Source organism: Mus pahari, chromosome 18, assembly GCF_900095145.1.
Source record: "Mus pahari chromosome 18, PAHARI_EIJ_v1.1, whole genome shotgun sequence".
Classification (NCBI taxonomy): Eukaryota; Metazoa; Chordata; class Mammalia; order Rodentia; family Muridae; genus Mus; species Mus pahari.
In genome coordinates, this window is record NC_034607.1 from 14,539,337 (window position 1) to 14,560,114 (window position 20,778).

Consider the following 20,778-nt stretch of genomic DNA (forward strand, 5'->3'; position numbering starts at 1 on the left):
TGGGAGTGGGTGGGTAGGGGAGCAGGGGCAGGGGGAGGGTATAGGGAACTTTCGGGATAGCATTTGAAATGTAAATAAAGAAAATAATAATAAAAAAGAAAAAGAAAAAGAAAAAGAAAAGAAGTGATTACGGAAGCTGGAAAGACGGCCCAGTGGGAAAAGACACTTGCTGTCCAGCGTGGTTCCATCCCTGGAACACACTGTAGAAGAGAACTGACCTTTCAAGTTGTCCTTTGACTTCTATACATACGCCGCAGTGAGTACAGGTGCACAGAGAGTAAATACACGTTTAAAATAAAACTTTGTAACGCATGTCATGAACTCACTTGAAATGTGCTACAGACTCGATGACGCTCTCCATGCCGGTCTCCTTGTTCTCCTGAAGGGACAGAGAACACAGTGCTCAGGGTATGGACAGCAACTGCAGTGTCTGAGCAGTGTGCTTGTCCCGTGACCCTCACTGCGCCCCTGGAACAGAACGCTGCTCCCCACTGTATTTAAAGACTGGAGACTCCACAGCTAGCTGAAGGCCAGGACTGAACACAGAGAGCAAGGGTCTCTCTAACCCAGACCCTCGGTCCTGGAAGCATCCCTCACACCAGCAGAGAAAGCTGAGGCACTTTCCCAGCTGAAGCACTAGTGTCAAAAAAGATGTCAGAATGACAGGACTAAGCAAGGCCAACCAAATTAATCAAGGCCTGGAACTGCACAGTCCTGGGTGTGTAAAAAAGTTTAAAGACTCGATCTATTTCAACTCAAAATATGTTAGAAGGGAGACAGCTCAGCAGTTAAGAGCATTCATTGCTCTTCCAGAGGACCTGAGTTCAATTCCCAGCACCCACATTAGGTAGCTCTTGTTCACAAGCATCTATAACTCCAGCCCCAAGGGGTCCAATACCGTCTTCTGGCTCACAGGTGGACGTACCCACACATCAACACTTACACACATAATTTAAAACAACAAGTAAAGCGACAAGCAAACGCCTGGAGAGCCTTAATGAAAAGGGAGCCTTCTCAGCTGCACGAGCTGAGTCTGAAAAGCCTCAAGGCTGAAAGTTAGGTTACCTAATGGTCTTGGAGGAAAAGCAGTTATAATTCAGCCTATGAATAGCCTTATACCAGTGCTTTAGTCGCCTCAATGCTATAAAAAAGACTCTTCCACCAGATGATGGTGGCTCACGCCTTTAATCCTGGCCCCAGGGAGGCAGAGGCAGGCGGATCTCTGAGTTCGAGGCCAGCCTGATCTACAAAGAAAGTTTCAGGACAGCCAGGGCTACACAGAGAAACCCTCTTTAAAATGAAAACCAAACCAAACCAACCAACCAACCAAGAGACTCTTCTGCGCCAGAGTAAGGAAACAGCCCTGAGAACTTGTGTCTGCCCACGTGTGCCGATGCCGCCTCCGTCAACCGAAAGCGTCACCTGTACCCTAGGGAGTTCAGACAGACCCTAACATGCTCCCCTCCATGGACAAAACCACTTAGCTCTAAGCACCATATTCTTCAGAGTTCTCTCTAGCTCACCTCTGCTTCCTAACCAGTTCCCAGTGTTCTCCTTTCCAGGTTACACACCGCCTGGAACAGCCCTCTCAGCTATTACTGTCGCTTGTACCATGGGGGAAGAGCACACACTGTTGGGGAGGAGCAGCTTACTGCTTTCTTTGAAAAACTGCAGCCACTTACATCTTCAGGCAGAGACTTCACCAGCTCGCTGTGAGCCATAGGCTTGATGCTCAGCTGATGGATGATCTCCCTCTTGATTTCATCTGTGGCAGTCACCTGTCCAACCCCAGGGCTGAATCTTTCTCCTGTCCAAAATGAAAGGTAGAGGCACACATTTAACGGACCCATGTGCTTATGTGTATAGACTTCCAGTTCCTGCAACAGAACCCATCCTCTGTCTGGGTCACTCTGCTGTGGGAAATGAAGGCTGGCTTGGAAGGCAAGAGCAGTTCCTGGCACACTGATCTGATGCTGACTTAAGGTTTCATGGCTGCTTAGGAGAAGGACCAGAAGAACGATGGGCCCAGCAGACGTCACACCCTATGCTCCTCTGTGCTTCTGTCTAGGACAGGCTGGCTTCACTTTGAGACCCTCTTCATTAGGGCCACCTCTGTCCTCTGGATTGGCTACTTTACAACCATAGAAGGTGTGAACATTGGGGGAATGACAGAGCAGGGATGAAAGAACTGAGAAAGCAGGGCAGCGATCGGGAGATGTAGGTAAGCAGACGCCTCGGAGCCACTGGACTTCACTTGCCTGCGGCTGCTGTCCCTGGAGTCAAGAAGACATTTATACCAAGAGCCAAGAGAGAAGAAACAAAGGGAAGACTTAAGTCCTAGCAACTCTGCTCACAATCTCTTCCCAGGCTGTGCCCGTCTTCCCCCAAATACAGCCTTTCAGTTCATTCTGCTTCAGCCACTGCACCCCTTCCTCTTTCTGGCGGGGTGTAAAGGGATGTGTTTCCCTGTTCCCTTCCCACGACTAGCCGAGCAAGCTCAGAGCCTTGCTGCGGTCCGCCAGGCTGACGGACAAGGCGGTGTGCACTCACCGACAAGCATGATGATGAGGTTGAGCATCTCTTCGATCAGAGTGTTGTTCTGCTGAACGACGTCCTGAGGGAGGAGGGGCACGTTCAGAGTGAGAACACGCCCACTGCTGTCCCTCACGCATACAGGACACATGGGCATTGTGACACAGGCGCTTACCTTATGGGTAACCTCAGAACTGAATCTCTTCCCATAGTCGGGCGTGCTGAAGAGCTGATAGAGTTCAAAGCGGCTGAGCATGACCATCAGGAAGTGGTTTGGGTCCATCATGGAGACACCTGTCTTTTTTGTTTGTTTGAGACAAAGGAGAAGAGGAAGGTCAGAAGGGACACCCAGTGTTAGTGAGAGATGTTTAAAACCTTAAGCAAGAAAACAGCTTATCTGACCACCAATTTGAAGAAAAAAATGACACCTACTTAGCCACACCCTATATCATGTGGTTGCCAAGAGGGGACAGGAATCTATGCTGGACAAACAGTCCACACAAAGAACCTTCCCTTAAAAACTGAACCCCGGGAGAACCCCGTGGGCCATTCCGGCTCCTTTCCCGTCTCAGTCCGCTGAAGGACATGGCTATTAATCTCGCTGTAGTTTCCTTTCAGAGTTCACTGCCCACTAGGAACTGAGAGGAATATCAATTAAGCCCCTAGTATGTACGTATTCTGTTACTGAGACCCTTTTGTGGTAAGCACTCCATTACATAAAACAATAGCTTCTACATTAGTTTTAATTTTCTTTTAATGACATTTAAAAAAGTTCTAAATCAAACTGGACTCAACAGCTGGGAACTGAAGTAGAGTTCTCTAGAAAAGCAGCCAGTGCTGGACCATATCCATAACTCCTATTACCTGGTGCTGCTGCCATTAAGTCTGTTTGAGATAGGGCCCCCTCACTACGTAAGCATGCTGCCTTTGAACTCAGAGATCTGCTTGTCTCTGCGTGCACCATCAAGCCAGTCTGTTTACTTTTTAGAATTTATGGTTATGTGTGTCTGTGTCTGCCACATGAGTGCTGTGCCTACAGAGACCAGAAAGGAGCTGGAGTCCCGGTGGCTATGGCTGCCTGCTGTGGGTGCTGGATGGCTCCCTTACGAGCAGCAAAGCTCTTAAGGACGGAGCTGTCCGTCTCGCCAGCTGTCTGATTGCAGCAGCTGTATCGGGCACGCTGAGTCCAACGCTGCTCTGGAGACTGGGCTAAGGCCTTGAGTGGGGAGTGTTAGTAGACAGAGCAGGTGGGACCCAGAGATCTACAGTGAGTGTTAAGTCACGGACTGAGTGGAACAAGACCAGGATCCCCACGGCCCTGAAGTCGGGTTTTAACTCATTACCTGAAGCATCACTATGTCCTTGTCAAACATCTCTCGCCTGCATTTCACATTATGGTAGTAATAGATCTAAAACGAGAATTAATTACATTAGGTAAATAGCTCTGATGGGTATGGCTTCCCGATCATTTCCCCACTGCAAGAAAAAACATGGGTTTATGTAAGCACTAGGGTGTGCCTTCCTGTGTTTGGAGCTGGTGTGGGCTTTTAGCTAACACTATCTTAGCATGAATAAGCCAATAAACTAGAGATATCCATTGATGTCTGCTGCAGAGTCCAGCCAGTGTTCTGGCTCTCCCGACAACAACAAAAACTGTTTCAGAAAAGTTTAGGGCTCCCAAAATTGTGGATGAGGGGAAGAGAGATGGCTGAGAGGTAAAGGCCTCACTGTGACACCCGATGACCTGGGGTTGATCTCTGGGACTCGTGTCTATAAGCGGGGACAACTGCACTAAGTTATGCGGTGACCTCCACATATGCTCTGCCCTCCCAGCTTCCCTCTGCCTGTCTGTCTGCCTGTCTGTCTCTGTCTCTGTCTGTCTGTCTCTCTCTCTCTCTCACACACACACACACACACACACACACACACTGAATCTTACAGTCAATGAAAAAGATTTTTAACCTCAATACACCCCTACATTTTTTTTTTCTTTTTTTGAGACAGGGTCTGGCTAACCTACAACTTGAACTTTGAATTTATGTATGGGTAGACCAAGCTAGCCTCAAATTCACAGACTACCCCTACCTCTGTTTTCCCGAATACCCGATGAAAGACATGAGTCTATCACACCTATTTTTCTCCTTGCACTTATTGTGTGTGTGCGCACACTCGAGTGTGTACACACAATGTGTGAGGGCACATAGACCACGGTGGTCAGAGGACAACTGCAGAGTTGGCTCTCTTCTTTGGCCGCGTGTGTGCTTAGTTTTCCTGTCAACTTGACACAAGCTAAGGCCAAAGAGGACAAGAACTGAAAATGAGAAAATGGTTCCGTAAGACGGGCCTTTAGGCAAGTCTCTGGGGCGTTCTCTTGATTTGTGATAGATGTGGGAAGACCCAGCCATCGTGAGCAGTGCCCCTGTTGGGCAAGGGGCCTTGGCTTGTACAAGAAAAAGCTAAGCAGTCCTCCTCCTCCAGGGTCGAGCATGGGTCCCGCCCTGGCTGACCACAGCAGTAAAACACAAACTAGGCCAGTGTGGATGCTGGGGACTGAACTAAGGTCACCAGGCGTGGCTGCAAGTGCCCTTCCCCACTGAGTCACCTCGCTGGCTCATGCACCCAGCGTCTGACCTAATTTAAGCAGAACAAATTTTAGCTTTTGCTCTCCAGCCTCAAGTAAATGCTAAGAGCAGTGGTGTGCATCTCCACGGTCCTTGATGAAACACAAAAGAAGAGATCCAAGGAACCTTGGCTTACCAACAATGTGTCACAGACACCAAACATTTTTAAAAAAAGATTTGTGTGAATGTGTGTGTGTGTCTATCTGCATGTCTGTGCCAAATATGTGTGACACCCTCAAAGGCCAAAACAGAGGGTGCCAGATCCCTTGGAACTGGAGTTATAGGAAGTGGTAAGTCACCTGACATAGGTGCTAGGGACAGAACCAGGGTCCCCTGCAAGAGTAGCAAGCACTCTTAACTGCTGAGCCATCTCTCTAGATCCCAGATGCAGAATCCTCAATGGCTACGTCCACTTAAAACTGTAAAAGGTTTCTCATAAAAGCTGGAGAATGAGTGGAATCAAACACCACAGAATTAAAAAACAAAACCCACTTACCTGGTTTACTAGAGAGAAGCCATTTCTTCTCCACATCCCAGCGTGCACTTGGGCACATAAGACAAGACATCTAAGAGGATGTTCTATCAACATGGGTGGGCTCAGTTCACTCTGTGTTAAAAATAACCCACTTGTTAAAATCTGCACAAGGGAAGGTGGTTGACAACAAAGCTTAAAGATTAATATATCAAATCTGCTGTAACATGTAATTGTATGACAGCTCATTTTGTGTTAATTTAGTTAGGTATGGTCAGCTCCATCTATTTGAGGGTAAGAGGCATTATTTATGAGAAATATTTTAGTAAAGATTAAAAATAGCAATTTATCAATTTATCCTCTGTAAGGACAGTGGGCAGGCTTTATTAACTCAGATGGTCTTAGCTGTAGAAAAGTGGAGTTTCTCATGTGTGGGGCATCCACGTGACGTGGTGCATGTGTGGAGGTCAGAGGAAAACCTGGCTTATCAGCTCTTGCCTTCCGCCTTGTTCATGGCAGGCTCTCACGACTCTGATGTTACAGACGCACATGCTTCTTTCTGCACATGGCTCTTCCCGTCTCTGGTGCCACACCATGGCCCTCTCACTTGTGCAGTCTGCACTTTACCCACTGAGCCACCTCTCTGGCTCCAAAAGTGTGTCTCTAAAGAAGGGGTTCTGCGTCCAAGATGGACTGTGTACTTGTGACTATAATGTCAACTGTCCTATGGGCTCTCTAGGGAACCAAAATGCTTTCCCGACTCCTTTCCAACTCCATAAATGCATGAGGCAAGACCTTAAAATAACCCCTGAGCTCTACCCTCACCCACAAACACATACACACAATCTGGACACACCCTCTAACACATACACACAATCTGGACACACCCCCCTACAGGCTCCTTTCTCTGGAGAACCTAAACTAATAAAAGTTTGTTCAGTTTGGTTTCAAGTACCACACACAAGATGACTAGATGTTCTGTTCAATGTCAAAGCCACTTACTAGAGGTAGGAGCTCTGGAAATTTATATGCCACTTCACTTTTGCTTAACAGTACATGCAAACCTGCGTGGAAGAACAAACAAAGGTTTTCTTTTTTTTTGGTTTTTCAAGACAGGGTTTCTCTGTATAGCCCTGGCTGTCCTGTAACTTACTTCAAACAAAGGTTTTCTATAGGTCAAACTAGTGTGCAGTTGACTCATCGATCACTCAGCCTACTATTTAACATCTTACTACAAAAATATCATTGGGCAAGTATTGGTTTAAAAATTAAGATTTAAAATGACCTGTGTTATAAACTTTCTTTGCTTATTTTTTTTTTTTAAGATTTATTTTATGTATATCAGACACAGCAGAAGAGGGCATCAGATCCCATTACAGATGGTTGTGAGCCACCATGTCGTTGCAGGGAATTGAACTCAGGACCTCTGGAAGAGCAGTCAGTGCTCCTGACCTCTGAGCCATCTCCCTCCAGTCCTAAACCAAGCTTTTCAACTATCTCTATCAAAGGGAGTTAGAACTCATCTTAACCAACACTGCTGACATTTTAGAGGTAATGCTGGATGAACAGACACAGACAGGCAACCAATTCATACCCATTAGCCAGTGTGGGGTTATCTCCCAGGCCACGGGCTTCATTACTGCTCCAAGTTGAGATCCTTCGGCCAACTGAACAGAGAAACTGGTCCTGGACTCATGGTCTATGCTGACCCTGACTCCAGAATTAAGTTTCCTAGAATTTCCAGTTTAGAGTCAAAGCCCATTTACTTCCTATTCATGAGGGGAACATTCATCACTCAACCTTAGAGCACTCCAAAGGCTGCTGTTATGTCATTCCTCTGCCCATCAGCCCTACTCCCCGGAGAGGCTTCCCTCTGTGCGAACTGAACTCTACGAACCTGTTAAAGAGTCACTGCTGAAGCCCTAGCAGCACCCTCCACCTTGTCTGAGAACTATTTTGCTTATGTTGTTTTGAGACAAGGTCTTGTTACATAGCCCTGGCTGGTCTTGAACTTGTGGTCAGTCCTTCTGCCTCTGTTTCCCAAGTGCTGGGGTCACAAGTATGTGCCACCACAGCCAGCTGTATAGACTGTTCTGTGTGTTTATTTTGTTCTCAACTCTTGATTTCAAACACCCAGGGCAGGGGTCATTACGGATGGAGGTGAAGACACCCAGATAATCTCAGCACAGACCTTCAGGAGGTGAAGATAAGGCAGCATTAGTCTATTTCTGGGCCATCAGCGTTCTCACTGTGGTCAGTTACCAGCCTCAGCTTCTTATCCAGACACTCGGGTTTGGAAGCATGACTGGGCATGTCACTGACACTTTTGGAAGCATGACTGGGCATGTCACTGACATTTTTGCCCTCTAGTCTAGTGTTGGTCAGGTCAACAATGATCCATGATTTGTAGTTGCTGAAAGCAGGAGGGGCGGGAGAGCTTCATGACCAGAATGTTCTCTCTTCTCTCTTCTGTCCTTTTTCCCTCATTCCTTCATTCCCTCCCTTCTTGGCCTTCCTGACTCTCTCCTGTTACTTATGAACAGGGTCTCATTCTACAGTGCTGGCCTTGAATTCATTGTAGGCCAGGCTAGCCTGGACCTCAGGGCTCACAGGTGTCAGCCAGCACCATGGCTTGTATTATTTCACTATGATGTTTACAAGCAAATGCTCTCAAGCCTCAGTGGAAGGGACCTCAGGCCACACCCTGATGACACACTGGGGGGTGTGGAGGTCATCAGTCAGAGAATATGAGGATGCTCAACACAGACCTTTCAGAATGGAAGGAGCCGTTACTACTTGACGCCATGACATGGAAGCAATAAAAAACTCCATTCATAATTTAGTAATTTAAGTAAAATGGGCCAATTCCTTGGAAGACATGAACTGTCAATGCTTACTCGAGGAATGTATAAACTCAGCAAGGACATAGTCTATCAGAGGAGCTGAATCAGGAATTAATAATCTCTTCAACATACACTTAAGGAAGCCATGGTATGGAGTTTCCCCTTTAGAAATAAACGAAACAAACAAAACAAAAAGCTGGCCAAAGAAACCAAAACACCAACGTGAAACTTCATGCCACATTTAAAATGTTACTGAGCTTCAATCATTAGTTACAGGCTCTGTGATGGTAACGGGGCATCATATGCTCTAAGTTAAGAGTGGACTAAGGGAACACAGTGGGAGCAGGACGGGAGTTATCTAGAACTAAGACCTCAAGGCACTGCTCCGAGGGACCCACCACAGGAGTTAGGTGCATACTCACTGCCTCTGGCTTTTGCAGAGTCAGTGTTAGACCGTGCAGTGATTTTAAGTGACTTGTAAATCAGCCAGAGATCAGAAGGCATTCCCTTATAACCTTCTGCTTAAATGGTTATTGATCAGTGAACAATAAAGAGCTTAGAGAGAAAAGCTATGGTGGCTGTGATTTATTAGCAGTTGCTAAAGGTGAGTGGTCGGTGTGACTCGTGACAGACTGAACTCAGTTACTAGGATGTGATGTACAGTGATGTTGGAATGAGTCCTGCAGTGCCATATTATCGATCCTGTGCCCAAAAGTCTCAAAAGGCCAGCATGGCTCCTTTCTTGTTCTGACACTAAGGTTCTCTATGCCTCAGTCCTCCCAGGTATGGATCAAGTGCAGTAATCTCTACTTCATAGCAGAATGATCAGATAGGCGAGCACGTGCCCAACTCCCAGGATAATGTCTAGCACACAGTAGTTATGCATAAATATCAGTGACTTGGGGGAACTTCGGGGTTCTTTTTTAGGGGAGATTCTTTACCTGCAAGCAAGCGAGAAATTGGGAGGTGAATGCTAACTTTTTCTTGGGAAACACAGTATCTGATGGTTTCCACCGAGTGTCCACAAATACTGAGTGTGATCGGCTGTTCACCATCCGTAAATCCGCCATGACACTGCGTCAGCACAGCCAGGCATTTCTTGTAAGCTTCAATTAACACTTTTTCCTAAAAAAGAGATTTGCAGCATAAGTTACAAGACTGGGTAGCTGCCACATTCATTTAGTACCTCAAGTAATAATATGGCCCAACCCAAACTCAGCCCTCCTCCCAGAATGTCACGGTCCTCTCCCGGTGCACGACATCACTTATGAATAAAGCTGGGGAAACCTACACGTTATCAGTAATGTCTTTACCTCAGTCCATGATCTCTAGTCTAGTCAAAGTGACAACTTCTTATTTTCAATTTCTTTCCAAACTAGCGATTCTCTCGATGTCCAGTAACCCAAAGGCACTGCCGCCATGTCGCTGTTAAACGCCTTCCTCCAACTCTTGTCCCACCCATCCAATCTCTCCAAAGAGTAGTTTTAAAACACAAACTGGACCAGGGCACTGCTAGGTAGATACTAACGGCTGCCCACCTCAACTGGGCCGTGATTCAGATGGCCTCCACGGCCCAGGCATCGGGCAGTCCTGCCCTCCCCTTCCTCTGTCTCCTGGAGAACCTTCTCAGAACCCCGACAACCACGGGCCGCTCCTCACACAGAATGCTGCGGTTGGCCTGACTGTCTCCTGTCTAGGAGGTTTTCATACACTGTTCAAGTCTCATGGATGCTTCTCTGAACCCTGACCTCTTTTTGATGAAAGAAGGCCTAAATTATTTAAGTCACAGGATAAATGTAGCAAAATCAAAAAGTTATTCTTGGATAAACATATCCATTATTTTTATAGGCTTACTGTCTGGGGAGGATTTTGAGTTTCTGAGCCCTTGTTGAGTGTGCTCTATGAGCCAAGCTTACAAGTATTTCCTCAAACCTCTTGCTTCCCCCCAAGCTTCTGCCTGCTCACTCCATTTTCTCTGCAGCCCCCACAGGAAGGAACTCACGTCCAAAGCACACCAGTCCTGCACCATTGAGATGACGTGCGTCAACTTCATCTGCAGTGTGAAGGCTGCTTCCCACTCGGGCTCCATCTCAATGTGCTGTCCCACCTGACGCGTGACCGGATCCATTCCCTTAGAGAGCACAGAGGGTTAAGTGCAAGAAGAAGAATTAGGGTTTTTCACAGACAGAAACCTAAGACATTCAATAAAAAGGACAAAAACAGAAAACAAAAAACAAAAACAACCCCCCCCCCCCCAAAAAAAACCCCTCAGGATCGATGCATAAGAAATATAAATTGGAGGCTATGCCAGTGCCTGGCAAACACAGAAGTGGATGCTCACAGTCAGCTATTGGACGGAACACAGGGCCCCCAATGAAGGGGCTAGAGAAAGTACCCAAAGAGCTGTAGGGGGCTGCAACCCTGTAGGTACAACAACAATATGAACTAACCAGTACCCCCTGAGCTCATGTCTCTAGCTGCATATGTAGCAGAAGATGGCCTAATCGCCCATCATTGTGAAGAAAGGCCCCTTGGTCTTGTAAACTTTAGATGACCCAGCACAGGGGAAGGCCAGGGCCAAGTAGTGGGAGTGGGTGGCTAGGGGAGCAGGGGCGGGGGGGAGGGAGGATATGGGGAACTTTCGGGATAGCATTTGAAATGTGAATAAAGAAAATAATAATAAATAAAAAAAAAGAAATAAAAAAAAGAAATATAAATTGATTATAGAGGTAAAACTTTAAGCAGGATGCATCAGGGGAATGAATGTATATATATATGTATGTATGTATGATTTTATGTATGTATGTATGTATGTATGACTATATATTTGAGACACAGTCTCCTTAAACAAACATGGCTGGCCTGGAGCACACGGCCCTGCTGCCTCAGCTTCTTCTGGGCTGCCATTACAGATAGGTGTCCCCACTTCTCCACAGGCTTTGTGTGCCAGTGGTGGCTGATCCCAGGACCAACAGAAAACCAAGCACACGTTTCAGCTGATTTCCCTCCTCAACTGCTTGACAGCTTGTGCAATGCCACGCAGTATGAAATATCCAGTCAGATCAGAAGGTAGGTTTTACACTCACTAACATGTAGCCCCAGTGTGGAGAGCGACAGAATGGAACCAGGATAAACAGGCAAACACCCTTTGATACAAACAAGGGTAATTTAAACAAGAAACCAGGTAAACTCCCTTGGCATTTAAGGATCACATCCTAACAATACAGAACCCTTCCAAGTTTGCAGTAGGGAATGGCCAATCTTGATCACTTCTTAGAATAGGACCGCAGGCTCCCCACAGCTCTTCCTCAGTGTTTACAGAGATGCTCTGGCTTCTGTTAGAACCACTTATGCCGATTGGTGTCTCCTCCTCCATTCTGATTTGCATATAGATATGCTTCACAAAGACACTAATCAGGAAAAGGGTTCTAGATGGTAGGTACTATGTGCATATCCCACCAAGAGAAAATGGAAACATGGAAACATTAATACTAAAACAAAGGCCATGGAGATGGTACAGTGGGTAACAGAGCCTGATGTCACTCTGAGACCCACATGATAGAAAGAAAGAGCTGATTCTGATAAGCTGTCTCTTGACCACCACAGATGCGCTATGGCATATATTCACCAACACACACATAGACACACACACAAACATCTTCACAACACAAAAACCCAAGAGGCTGTGTAAGTCTGGCAGGAGCAAAGTTTGGCTGCAGAATGCTTGTCTCCTCTCTGTGCACATCAGAAAACAACTATAGTTTCTCAAATAATGAGCATAAGTACATTTCCAAGCATGTACGTTAACAAAACAACCCACAAAGAACCTGCAAACTCTCAGCAGCACTTATGAGAACCCAAATGTATTTTTTTTTTTTTTTTTACATTAAAAGTCTTTTTCCAGGCTGGTGAGATGGCTCAGTGGGTAAGAGCACCTGACTGCTCTTGCAAAGGTCCGGAGTTCAAATCCCAGCAACCACATGGTGGCTCATAACCATCCATAACAAGATCTGACTCCCTCTTCTGGAGTGTCTGAAGACAGCTACAGTGTACTTACATATAATATATAAATAAATCTTTAAAAAAAAAAAAAAAGTCTTTTTCCTTCATGTATTCTGCTTGTTCCACATTCACACAGTGCCCAAGGTGACCAGAAGAGGGCACTGGATCACTGGAACTGGAGTTACAGAGGGTTCAGGGCTGTCAAGTGGATGGATGGTAGGAACCTAATCTGGGTCCTCTGTAGCAGCCAGTGCTTTTACCTATTGAGCCATCTCTCCAGTCCCAACCTAAGCATCTTTTTTTAAATGTATTTACTATTGTTGTGTTTTGTGCAAGGACAACTGAGGTCAGAACTCAGGCCAACTGACTTGTACGGCAGCACCTCGCTCTTCCACTGAAAAGATCTTTTGCTGGTTCTCAGGAGTCTCAATTACAGAGGGATGTCTTGACCCAACTGATCTTTTGGAAATATGCCCAAAATGGGGTGTGAGAAAGCAAACAGAAACACATTCACTTTCTACATACCTGCATGCACTTCAGTAATTCCAAGAAGGCATCGAACCCTTGTAAGAACTTCTGCCTCAGCTCATCTGACCACTCCGTTGGTTTGCTAATCAACACATACCTACACAGACAGACAGCAGTGGCTGTGAACACAAAAACACTAGCATTTTACAAGCTGTAATTGGTTTGGAAATTAAGGAATACTCACTTGAGATCTAAGATAAGGCTCTGGACTCTCCTGAACTTGAAGGCTTGGAGGGCAGTGTAGCGTTCAAACTGGAATCTGCCCTGGGCATCTCTGTGTTTCAAATGGTCCATGAAAGCCTTAATGATAACAGTCATCAGGTTCTCTTCTGTGATGAGCATTCGAGCCTAAAACAGGTTTATCAGAGAGAGTCTGGTCATCGCCTCCCAGAGCCGGCACCACTAGTTAGCACCTGGACTTCAGACTTTCAACACAAACATCCCAGATAATTAGCGCAATACCAGATCGTCTAAAAACTGATCTAGGTTCTATGTGAATGGGCATTTGCCTACATGCATGTATGTGCAGCCTGGGTGTGCAGTGTCCACTAAGGCCAGCAGGAGGCCTGGCGATGTAACGTCTCCATAACAGAGGCATGTATACACTTTTTCCAGTAAGTATGGGCACTTGCTGCAGGGGGCACAGGTTTATGTCACAGACCTTCCAAAGTTCACAGGAAACTGCATTTCCTCTATTTATTTCAGCAGTTGACATGTCTGCTTTTTTGTCTATGTGCACAGAACTCTAGGAAGTGAAAGGTGTCCTAGCACCTGAGGTCTGCCATGGTGACACAAACTGTGGAGTGGCTTTTGCACTGTTCCTCGGCTGCTGTTTAATACCTCCTTACCTGCCATGTGTATACATAATATGAGACTCAGTATGCAGTGAATATATTAGTATGGATGTATACACCCACGTCTAACTCTTTCCCCCACGGAGAACACACTATTATCACTGCCATTCGGTTTTGACCTGATATGAACACTTAAGAGATTACCCTTTGCACACACGTAGCAGTGCATACCGTTTGGCTCACTCTTGGTCTCCAGACATACTTTCCTATCCTATTTACCGGGTTTGGACTGCTGTCATTTGCATTGTTTTGGGGTCTGTGACAGATGTCACAAATATCCACTACATAAAGTGGCAGAAAATACTTAGAATAACTTTCTGTAAGTGGAGCCACTGAGTGGGGGACAGTAAAAGTTTTGACAACACTACCAAGCTCATATGAATATTCATGAGCAGGCCAGAGGCCAACCCCCCTGTAAGCAGGCTGGCAGGCCAGTCGGCTCCTGACTCCTTCATGTGGGTGCTAGGAATCAAACTCAGGTCCCCATGCTTCCAAATCAACCACTTTAGCAACTAAGCCATGTCCCTAGCTCTCTAAGTTGCTGGTCTTGGTTAGACTGCCCTGAAATGAAGGTGAGGTGACTTGGTGACAAAAGTCCAACTGATCCACAACATCTGTACTTTTGCTAATACCTAGTGCACATCATTTTTAGTCCAGGATGTGTTAAGAGTCACTAACAAGGCTTCTCACAAACCTAGTCAGTATTCTTTTGCTCTCAGTCAGGTGGGGGCAGCTGATCAATACTTCTATGGGGAATGACAGAAGCACGAGAAAGAGAGCAGCAAAGTCTGAGCTCCCTGGTGGGCTGCTGGGCAAGGACGGGGCTCCCAGAGGCAGAACCATGCAGACAGAAGCTGCACAGCGAGGCCAGCAATGCTGCAACAGCCTCTCCTGGGCCCACTGTCCTGAGAGGCCAAAGAGCTAAGTTCTGTCTATGTAGCGGTACAGTTAAGAGGCAGGGGATCAGGGGCTGGTGAGATGGCTCAGTGGTTAAGAGCACCACTGACTGCTTTTCCGAAGGTCCTGAGCTCAAATCCCAGCAACCACTTGGTGGCTTACAACCATCTGTAATGAGATCTGATGCCCTCTTCTGGTGTGTCTGAAGACAGCTACAGTGTACTCACATTCATAAGATAAATAAATCTAAAAAAAAAACCCAACCAAACAAAAAAAGAGGCAGGGGTCCAAGGTGGGCTTTAATCCCAGTATTCAGGAGGCAGAGGCAGGTGGCCAGCCTGGTCTACAAAGTGAGTTCCAGGACAGCCAGGGCTACACAGAGAAACCCTGTCTTGAAAAGCTGAGCCCTGACTGCACATTTCCTTTCTTCCTTCTTTCCATCTCCCCTCTTTCTGGTGTGTGTGTATCTGTCCAGGTATGTGGAGGCCAGCTGTCCTATTGTCCCCCACCTCCTTGTTTTGAGACTGGGTCTCTCACTGATTTTCATCAACCTTCCTCTGCTCCAGTCCCATCAAGTTGCCATGGCTGCACAGTAAGCACCCTCATCCTCTAAGCCATCACCCCAGCATCAGGGTTACTCTGGGGTTGGTGGGGAATGGTGGTGGTGGGGAGACGGACACTGCACTTGCCAGGCTAACTCTAGTAAGGCATTTTCTTTAAGCACCAGGATTCTAAACATGAGCACCTGGATCATGACAACACAAGGTCTAGACATGTCTGCCAAGACAGGGAGATACTGAAAACAAATACCTCCTTCAAAGACTTGTTTAGAAATTCCAGTAATTTGCAGGTCAGAAACCCCAGAACCATCTTAAGCATCCCCCTCAATCCCAAGTCTCAGCTGTCACAAAAGCTCCAGTCCTTCAAGTCCCTCAGGCAGCTCCATAAGCCTGACTTAAGCATCCCACAAAATCCCTGCATCCCTGTGAACACCAGGGCTGTGTGACTGCCCCTCAATCAATCAGTTAATTAAGTAATTACTGTGTATGCACGGTGTGTGGATGAGGTCAGAGGACACCCTTCCTTTTTGTGGGTCTCAGCGATGCGCTTGGGGTGAGGCTCAGCAGCATGTGCCTTTGCTAGCTCACTCAGCCTTGCTGCATTCACTTCTAATTAAGTTCCCAGACTCACGTTCTTGTTTTTCTCAAATTTACTCCCCAACTTATAAATAGCCTAATTCTTTTAAAATCATTTTACAAATGCAGGGCTAGAGCTACAGCTCAGTGGTGGAATGAGCTTTCTTAGCATGTGTGAGGTCCTGAGTTAGATCCTGGTATTGCAGAAACACATGCACACACTCATGCACACACATGCACACACCCACAATAAATCAAAATACGGTGATTCAAGTGCCCTCTCATGCTCTTAAGATAAACATACAATTCTTTGACTTAGCCTGTAACAACATTCATTAATGAGCAATTAATGAAAGATATTCATTAGCAGAACAGCCCTTAACAAAAATAAATGAAAATAATTGTCTCCTCCTTTTCCTAAGTAGCACATGCACTTGTTAGGCAAGTGCACACAAACCATTTTCAAAGCTCCAGAGCCCTGCTCTATGCTCCCGGTCTCCAGGTGCCCCAGCGCTCTGCTCCCCCCACAGGGCTCCTCCCACTGCAGACTCTGAACACATCTGCCTTCCTTCAGTCACCACATAAGGTGCCTTCCTAAGAGAGGCTTCCAAACTCTGGGAAAGGCTACATCTCCCTAATCCTCTCTCTAAGAAACCAAATTTAACGAGTGGTGCAAACCTGCATGGGTATGCACTATATTCAAACGCAGTGCCTGTGAAGGTCAGGGGGCCGTTCCAGCTGCCATGTGGTGCTGGGAGCTGAACCAGGTCCTCTGGCTGGAGCATTAAGTACATCTGTTCTGCTCGCCATTTCACAGTGAGAAACCATGCCTAATAAATGGTAATAACTTTGTTCCACAAAGTCTGATTCTTAGTTACCACATGTGAAAACCTTGATTTGGAAGCTTCAGGTGTGTGCTGGCTAGTTTTATGTCAACTTAATGCAAGCTAGAGTCATCTGAGAGGACGGAGCCTCAATTCAGAAAATGCCTCCAAAAGACAGCGTTGTCAGCAGGCCTATAAAGCATTTTCTTAATTTGTGACTGATGGTGGAGGGCCCTGCCCAGTGTGGGTGGTGTCACCCTGGGCTGGTGGTCCTGGGCTCTATAAGAAAGCAGGCTGAGCAAGTCAGTAAGTAGCACCCACCAGTGCCTCTGCATCAGCTCCTGACTCCAGGTTGCTGCCCCGTGTGAGTTCCTCTCCTGACTTCCTTCATTGACAGAGTACAGTGTGAGCCCCCCCATGTTGCTTTTAGTCACGGTGTTTCAGCCCAGCAGTCACCCTGAGTAGGCCCGGGTTAGCCCGAGCACCAAGACAGATCAAGCAGCGACTCAGCTGCTTCCATAGCTGCTCTTTCCTTATGATGGGGAGGGCTGAGGAGAAGATTCTTCAAGCCCTACTGTGGAATTTAGCACATTATCTGGTTTGAATGTCAAGAATATATTTGATAAACCAACCAGCTCAATGTTATCAGCCCAAACCACCAGGGAACCCTATGGGAAAGTGAGCACTGATTTCCAACGGACTATCCTCCATGATTACCTTGACATTCAAAGGTAGGTTTGTGAGTTGGCCCTGTCTGACATCTGACTACCTCCTAAACAAGCATCCCCTATCCAGGGACACGCAGGTCTTACCTCTCTCATTCTGAAGCTTAATGGAAAGCAAGCGTGTTCTCTAGTCTTTCAGTACTTACAAGTGAAGGAACTGTGAATATCTGAACCGAGAGGTCTGCGACTGAAAACTCTCTGTCGTGGTCATCTGTCACATAATCTCTCTGCAAACGCTCATAGTTCTAGTAAGAAGGCAAAAAGAGGCAAGGAGTGCCGGCTATGAGTTACAGAGGAGAAGCAAACACTACTCACCAGAGTAGGTGCGGTGAAGAACTGGACAGACAGAGCAGTCACCGACACTGCTCGCTCGTGATCATCCTCCATAAAATCCCTCTGCAACTGCCGGTAATTCTAAACAACAAGGGGGAGATTCACCTCTAATCCACAGCGACCACACGGTTAGGGAGCACACTGAAAAGTCAGTGCTGGAGACGGCAACGGAGGACACTGCTACAACAACGGACACTCGAGGATCTCGCCATGGAGAGCTGCATCACTAGGCTCTTCTGGAGCTCATACAGGGAGTCAGAACTCCTAACACCCTGAGGCCACTGTACACTGGGGTGGGACAGGGACACAGCAACAGCCTGCTGTCTCCTCAAACTAGGCTTGTGCTGCCTTGGAACACATATGTAAACATGTGACCCCTTCAAGGTCATCATCAATGGATCTGGAAATAGGACCCAAGCACAGATGTTCTGATAGCAAGAGCTCTCCAAATGACAATCACCTGCTTCCTTGGCTAAGAGCTTCTACTTGGGGACATACATAAAGTAAGTGCTTAGCAGCTGCTGAAGGCAAACCATGTGTCCACTCTGTCAACCGTCAGGATTCACCATTTCCATCCTGACCCAACAGAGGTACCAGGCTTCTGAGAACTCTAACAGTAGGATGAGACTGACTCATCATGGCACGGAGCTGCGTCTCCATCACTTCAAGTCCCAATCAGTGCATTTTTATTTTTTGGTGGATAGGGCAGGGAGTCTACACCTTTATTAATAAAGGGTAAAAAGACTGTGAAGTTTCTTAGAATTCCAGCTGGATAGCCTGACAACTCAATGTTGAACACTAATATTTTTGGAGTTCATATACTATAGTCACTCCCTATGTAACCAATTTGTTTATCATCAAAACTGAGGGAAACCCCTACTTACTTTAGCAAATCGAAGAGCAAACAGCTTCTTGTACTTGAGGTCCATGAGTAGGCTGCTCATGAACAACTGGTGATACACACTCCTAGCACCTGTGGGGAAGAATAGCGCATGAGACAGGCCACAGGCCCAGTGTCATAGCATTGTGTATCTCAGACCACAGAGCAAACTCTCAACGTTTGTAATTAATCCCTTAAAAAATTTGACTTTAACTATCTACGTCTGTCTACGTATGCAGCTTTGTCCAGGAGATCATGGAGGTCATGGAACTGGCCTCGGCAGGCAGTGTGAGCAACCTGATGTGTATATTGGGAACAGTACTTGGGTCCTCTGCTGCAGCCGTGTGCTCTCTTAACCTCGGAGCCATCTCTCCCACCCTGCAACCTTTTTACAAATATAATGCATGCAAAGTTAATTCTCCTCCCCTTTGTTCTGAAGGAGAAAATTGTGTAGGGGAGGTCTATGATCTATAGTAAATAATCTTTATGCTTTACTACAAAATCATATTTAGAGTTAGGGAAGGCTGCACATGCCTGTATTCCCAGCTCTCCAGAGATCAAGGCAGGGAGACTGAGAGTTCTGCAGCAACTAGGCTCGGCTTGTAAAGGCTGCTCACTCTAGGTCGTACATCTCCAGGCTGTAAAGGTTGTTCACTCAAGGTGGTACACCTTCCCTACAAATGTTTTCCCAAAAGTAGGGTTAGAGTGCTAATGTCTGTGTGCTTGCTAAAAGCTGAGTGTATTTGCTAGTGACTGAAGCTAGCTTTGCAATTGCAATTTTGAAAAGTATAAACATATTTATTAACAATATTTTCAAGTTAAGAGAAACACTGATCCCTTAGCCCTTAGAAGCAATAAACAAGTCACCTTTCCATAATTTGGAATCATTAAGCATCAGTCTGTCGACCAGAGAAGAGTTTTCACCATCTGGACCTTCTTGTAATCCAACTTGACACAAAATCCTGCGAAGGCCATCTTTGAACAGAAGGAAGAATAGTCATGAGACAGAAACCAAAAGCTCCAAATGCTAATGGAAGATGACTTCGAGGGGCTCCCATCAGAGCTCCACATGACAGTGGTGGTTAAACTGAGAAAGGAGCACATGAGCTATTTTATTTTTATAAAAAAGGAGAAAAAAATTAGAAATCTCAAATTACAAACATCTCTTATTGTAGGGTGTCAGAGTCAATGTCTGTCAGAATGGCCTTCTCTGTTTTAATTATCTTAAAGAACAAGAAGCCCTAGTCGCTGAGCTAACGCTGCTCTATAGACACTTATGCTAACGGAGGCAGATGCAGTAAAATTAGCCATAAACACCATCATGTTTAAGGAAGTTATGATACCACACTGCTGCAGAAGAGCCCATGACCCCTGTGCTATGATATGCACCAATGTGGGCTAGTAGTGCTTCTTGTCACAGTCTAGACAAGCTTGCCCAGCACCTGTGCAGAGGGTGTGTCTTGTCTGCATTTTTAACCATCAGTTCACAGTGTGGTGTTTTCTGTAACAGCCTTCAATACAAATATTAAGGGCCTTCCTTACAGTAACATTATAATGTCTTGCCTACCTATCCCTAATTCGCCCAACTTGCATTTTTGACTTTGGGTGTGAGGTTCATAATTGTAGTATATTACAACTGTCTCTTTGTAAGTCAAGAAAAGATAAATCTAAAACCAAGCCAACACAAACTGTAAGTTCCAAGTACACATGTTCAGAGATGCAAAGTATTGGTTTTGTACAAAAGCTGTAGGAGGCCAAACATTTAATTTATCTAGATTAATTTTATTTAAATTGTATCATCACTGGGTTCTAATTATGGCAGCATTTTGCAGTTTGGCTTGTGAAATGCTCGACAGGATGGATCACTGAAAATAGTTCTTTTTGTCAAGGTATTTAGATATGGTCTCAACATACTAAACCTACCTGAGTATCCAATAACGCTTCCCAGCCACGACAGAGCTTTCAAACCAAAATTCTGATGAGCAGCCACGGAGGAGTGCATGACCTGAACTTTGAGCGGCTTGGTCTGTCTGCTGGTGTTCCTCTTAAAGGAAACAGGGGGGAGAGGAGACCGACTTAAAACAGCTGTTTAAGAGGCAGAAAGACGTCAGCGTTCTTTTTTTTTTTTTTT

General features: G+C 46.0%; 1 protein-coding gene across 2 annotated transcripts in view; it reads right to left on the reverse strand.

Annotated features, from left to right (window-relative positions):
• The window catches only part of Ubr2 (ubiquitin protein ligase E3 component n-recognin 2), a 60,245-nt gene that overhangs the window by 36,489 nt on the left and 2,978 nt on the right, over positions 1-20,778 (reverse strand). The window contains exons 2-16 of one of the 2 annotated variants that reach the window (XM_029531644.1): positions 20,571-20,691; positions 19,515-19,622; positions 18,652-18,740; positions 17,581-17,679; positions 13,183-13,346; positions 12,996-13,095; positions 10,471-10,599; positions 9,410-9,593; positions 6,628-6,689; positions 5,650-5,760; positions 3,876-3,941; positions 2,708-2,830; positions 2,551-2,614; positions 1,683-1,807; positions 327-379 (exon numbers count right to left, since the gene is read on the reverse strand). In XM_029531644.1, the coding sequence (XP_029387504.1) occupies positions 327-379; positions 1,683-1,807; positions 2,551-2,614; positions 2,708-2,830; positions 3,876-3,941; positions 5,650-5,760; positions 6,628-6,689; positions 9,410-9,593; positions 10,471-10,599; positions 12,996-13,095; positions 13,183-13,346; positions 17,581-17,679; positions 18,652-18,740; positions 19,515-19,622; positions 20,571-20,649 (1,556 nt within the window). In that variant the 5' untranslated portion in view covers positions 20,650-20,691. Of the gene's footprint in view, positions 1-326; positions 380-1,682; positions 1,808-2,550; positions 2,615-2,707; positions 2,831-3,875; positions 3,942-5,649; positions 5,761-6,627; positions 6,690-9,409; positions 9,594-10,470; positions 10,600-12,995; positions 13,096-13,182; positions 13,347-17,580; positions 17,680-17,749; positions 17,849-18,651; positions 18,741-19,514; positions 19,623-20,570; positions 20,692-20,778 lie in introns of both variants that reach the window. The other variant, XM_029531645.1, reaches the window with a different exon arrangement.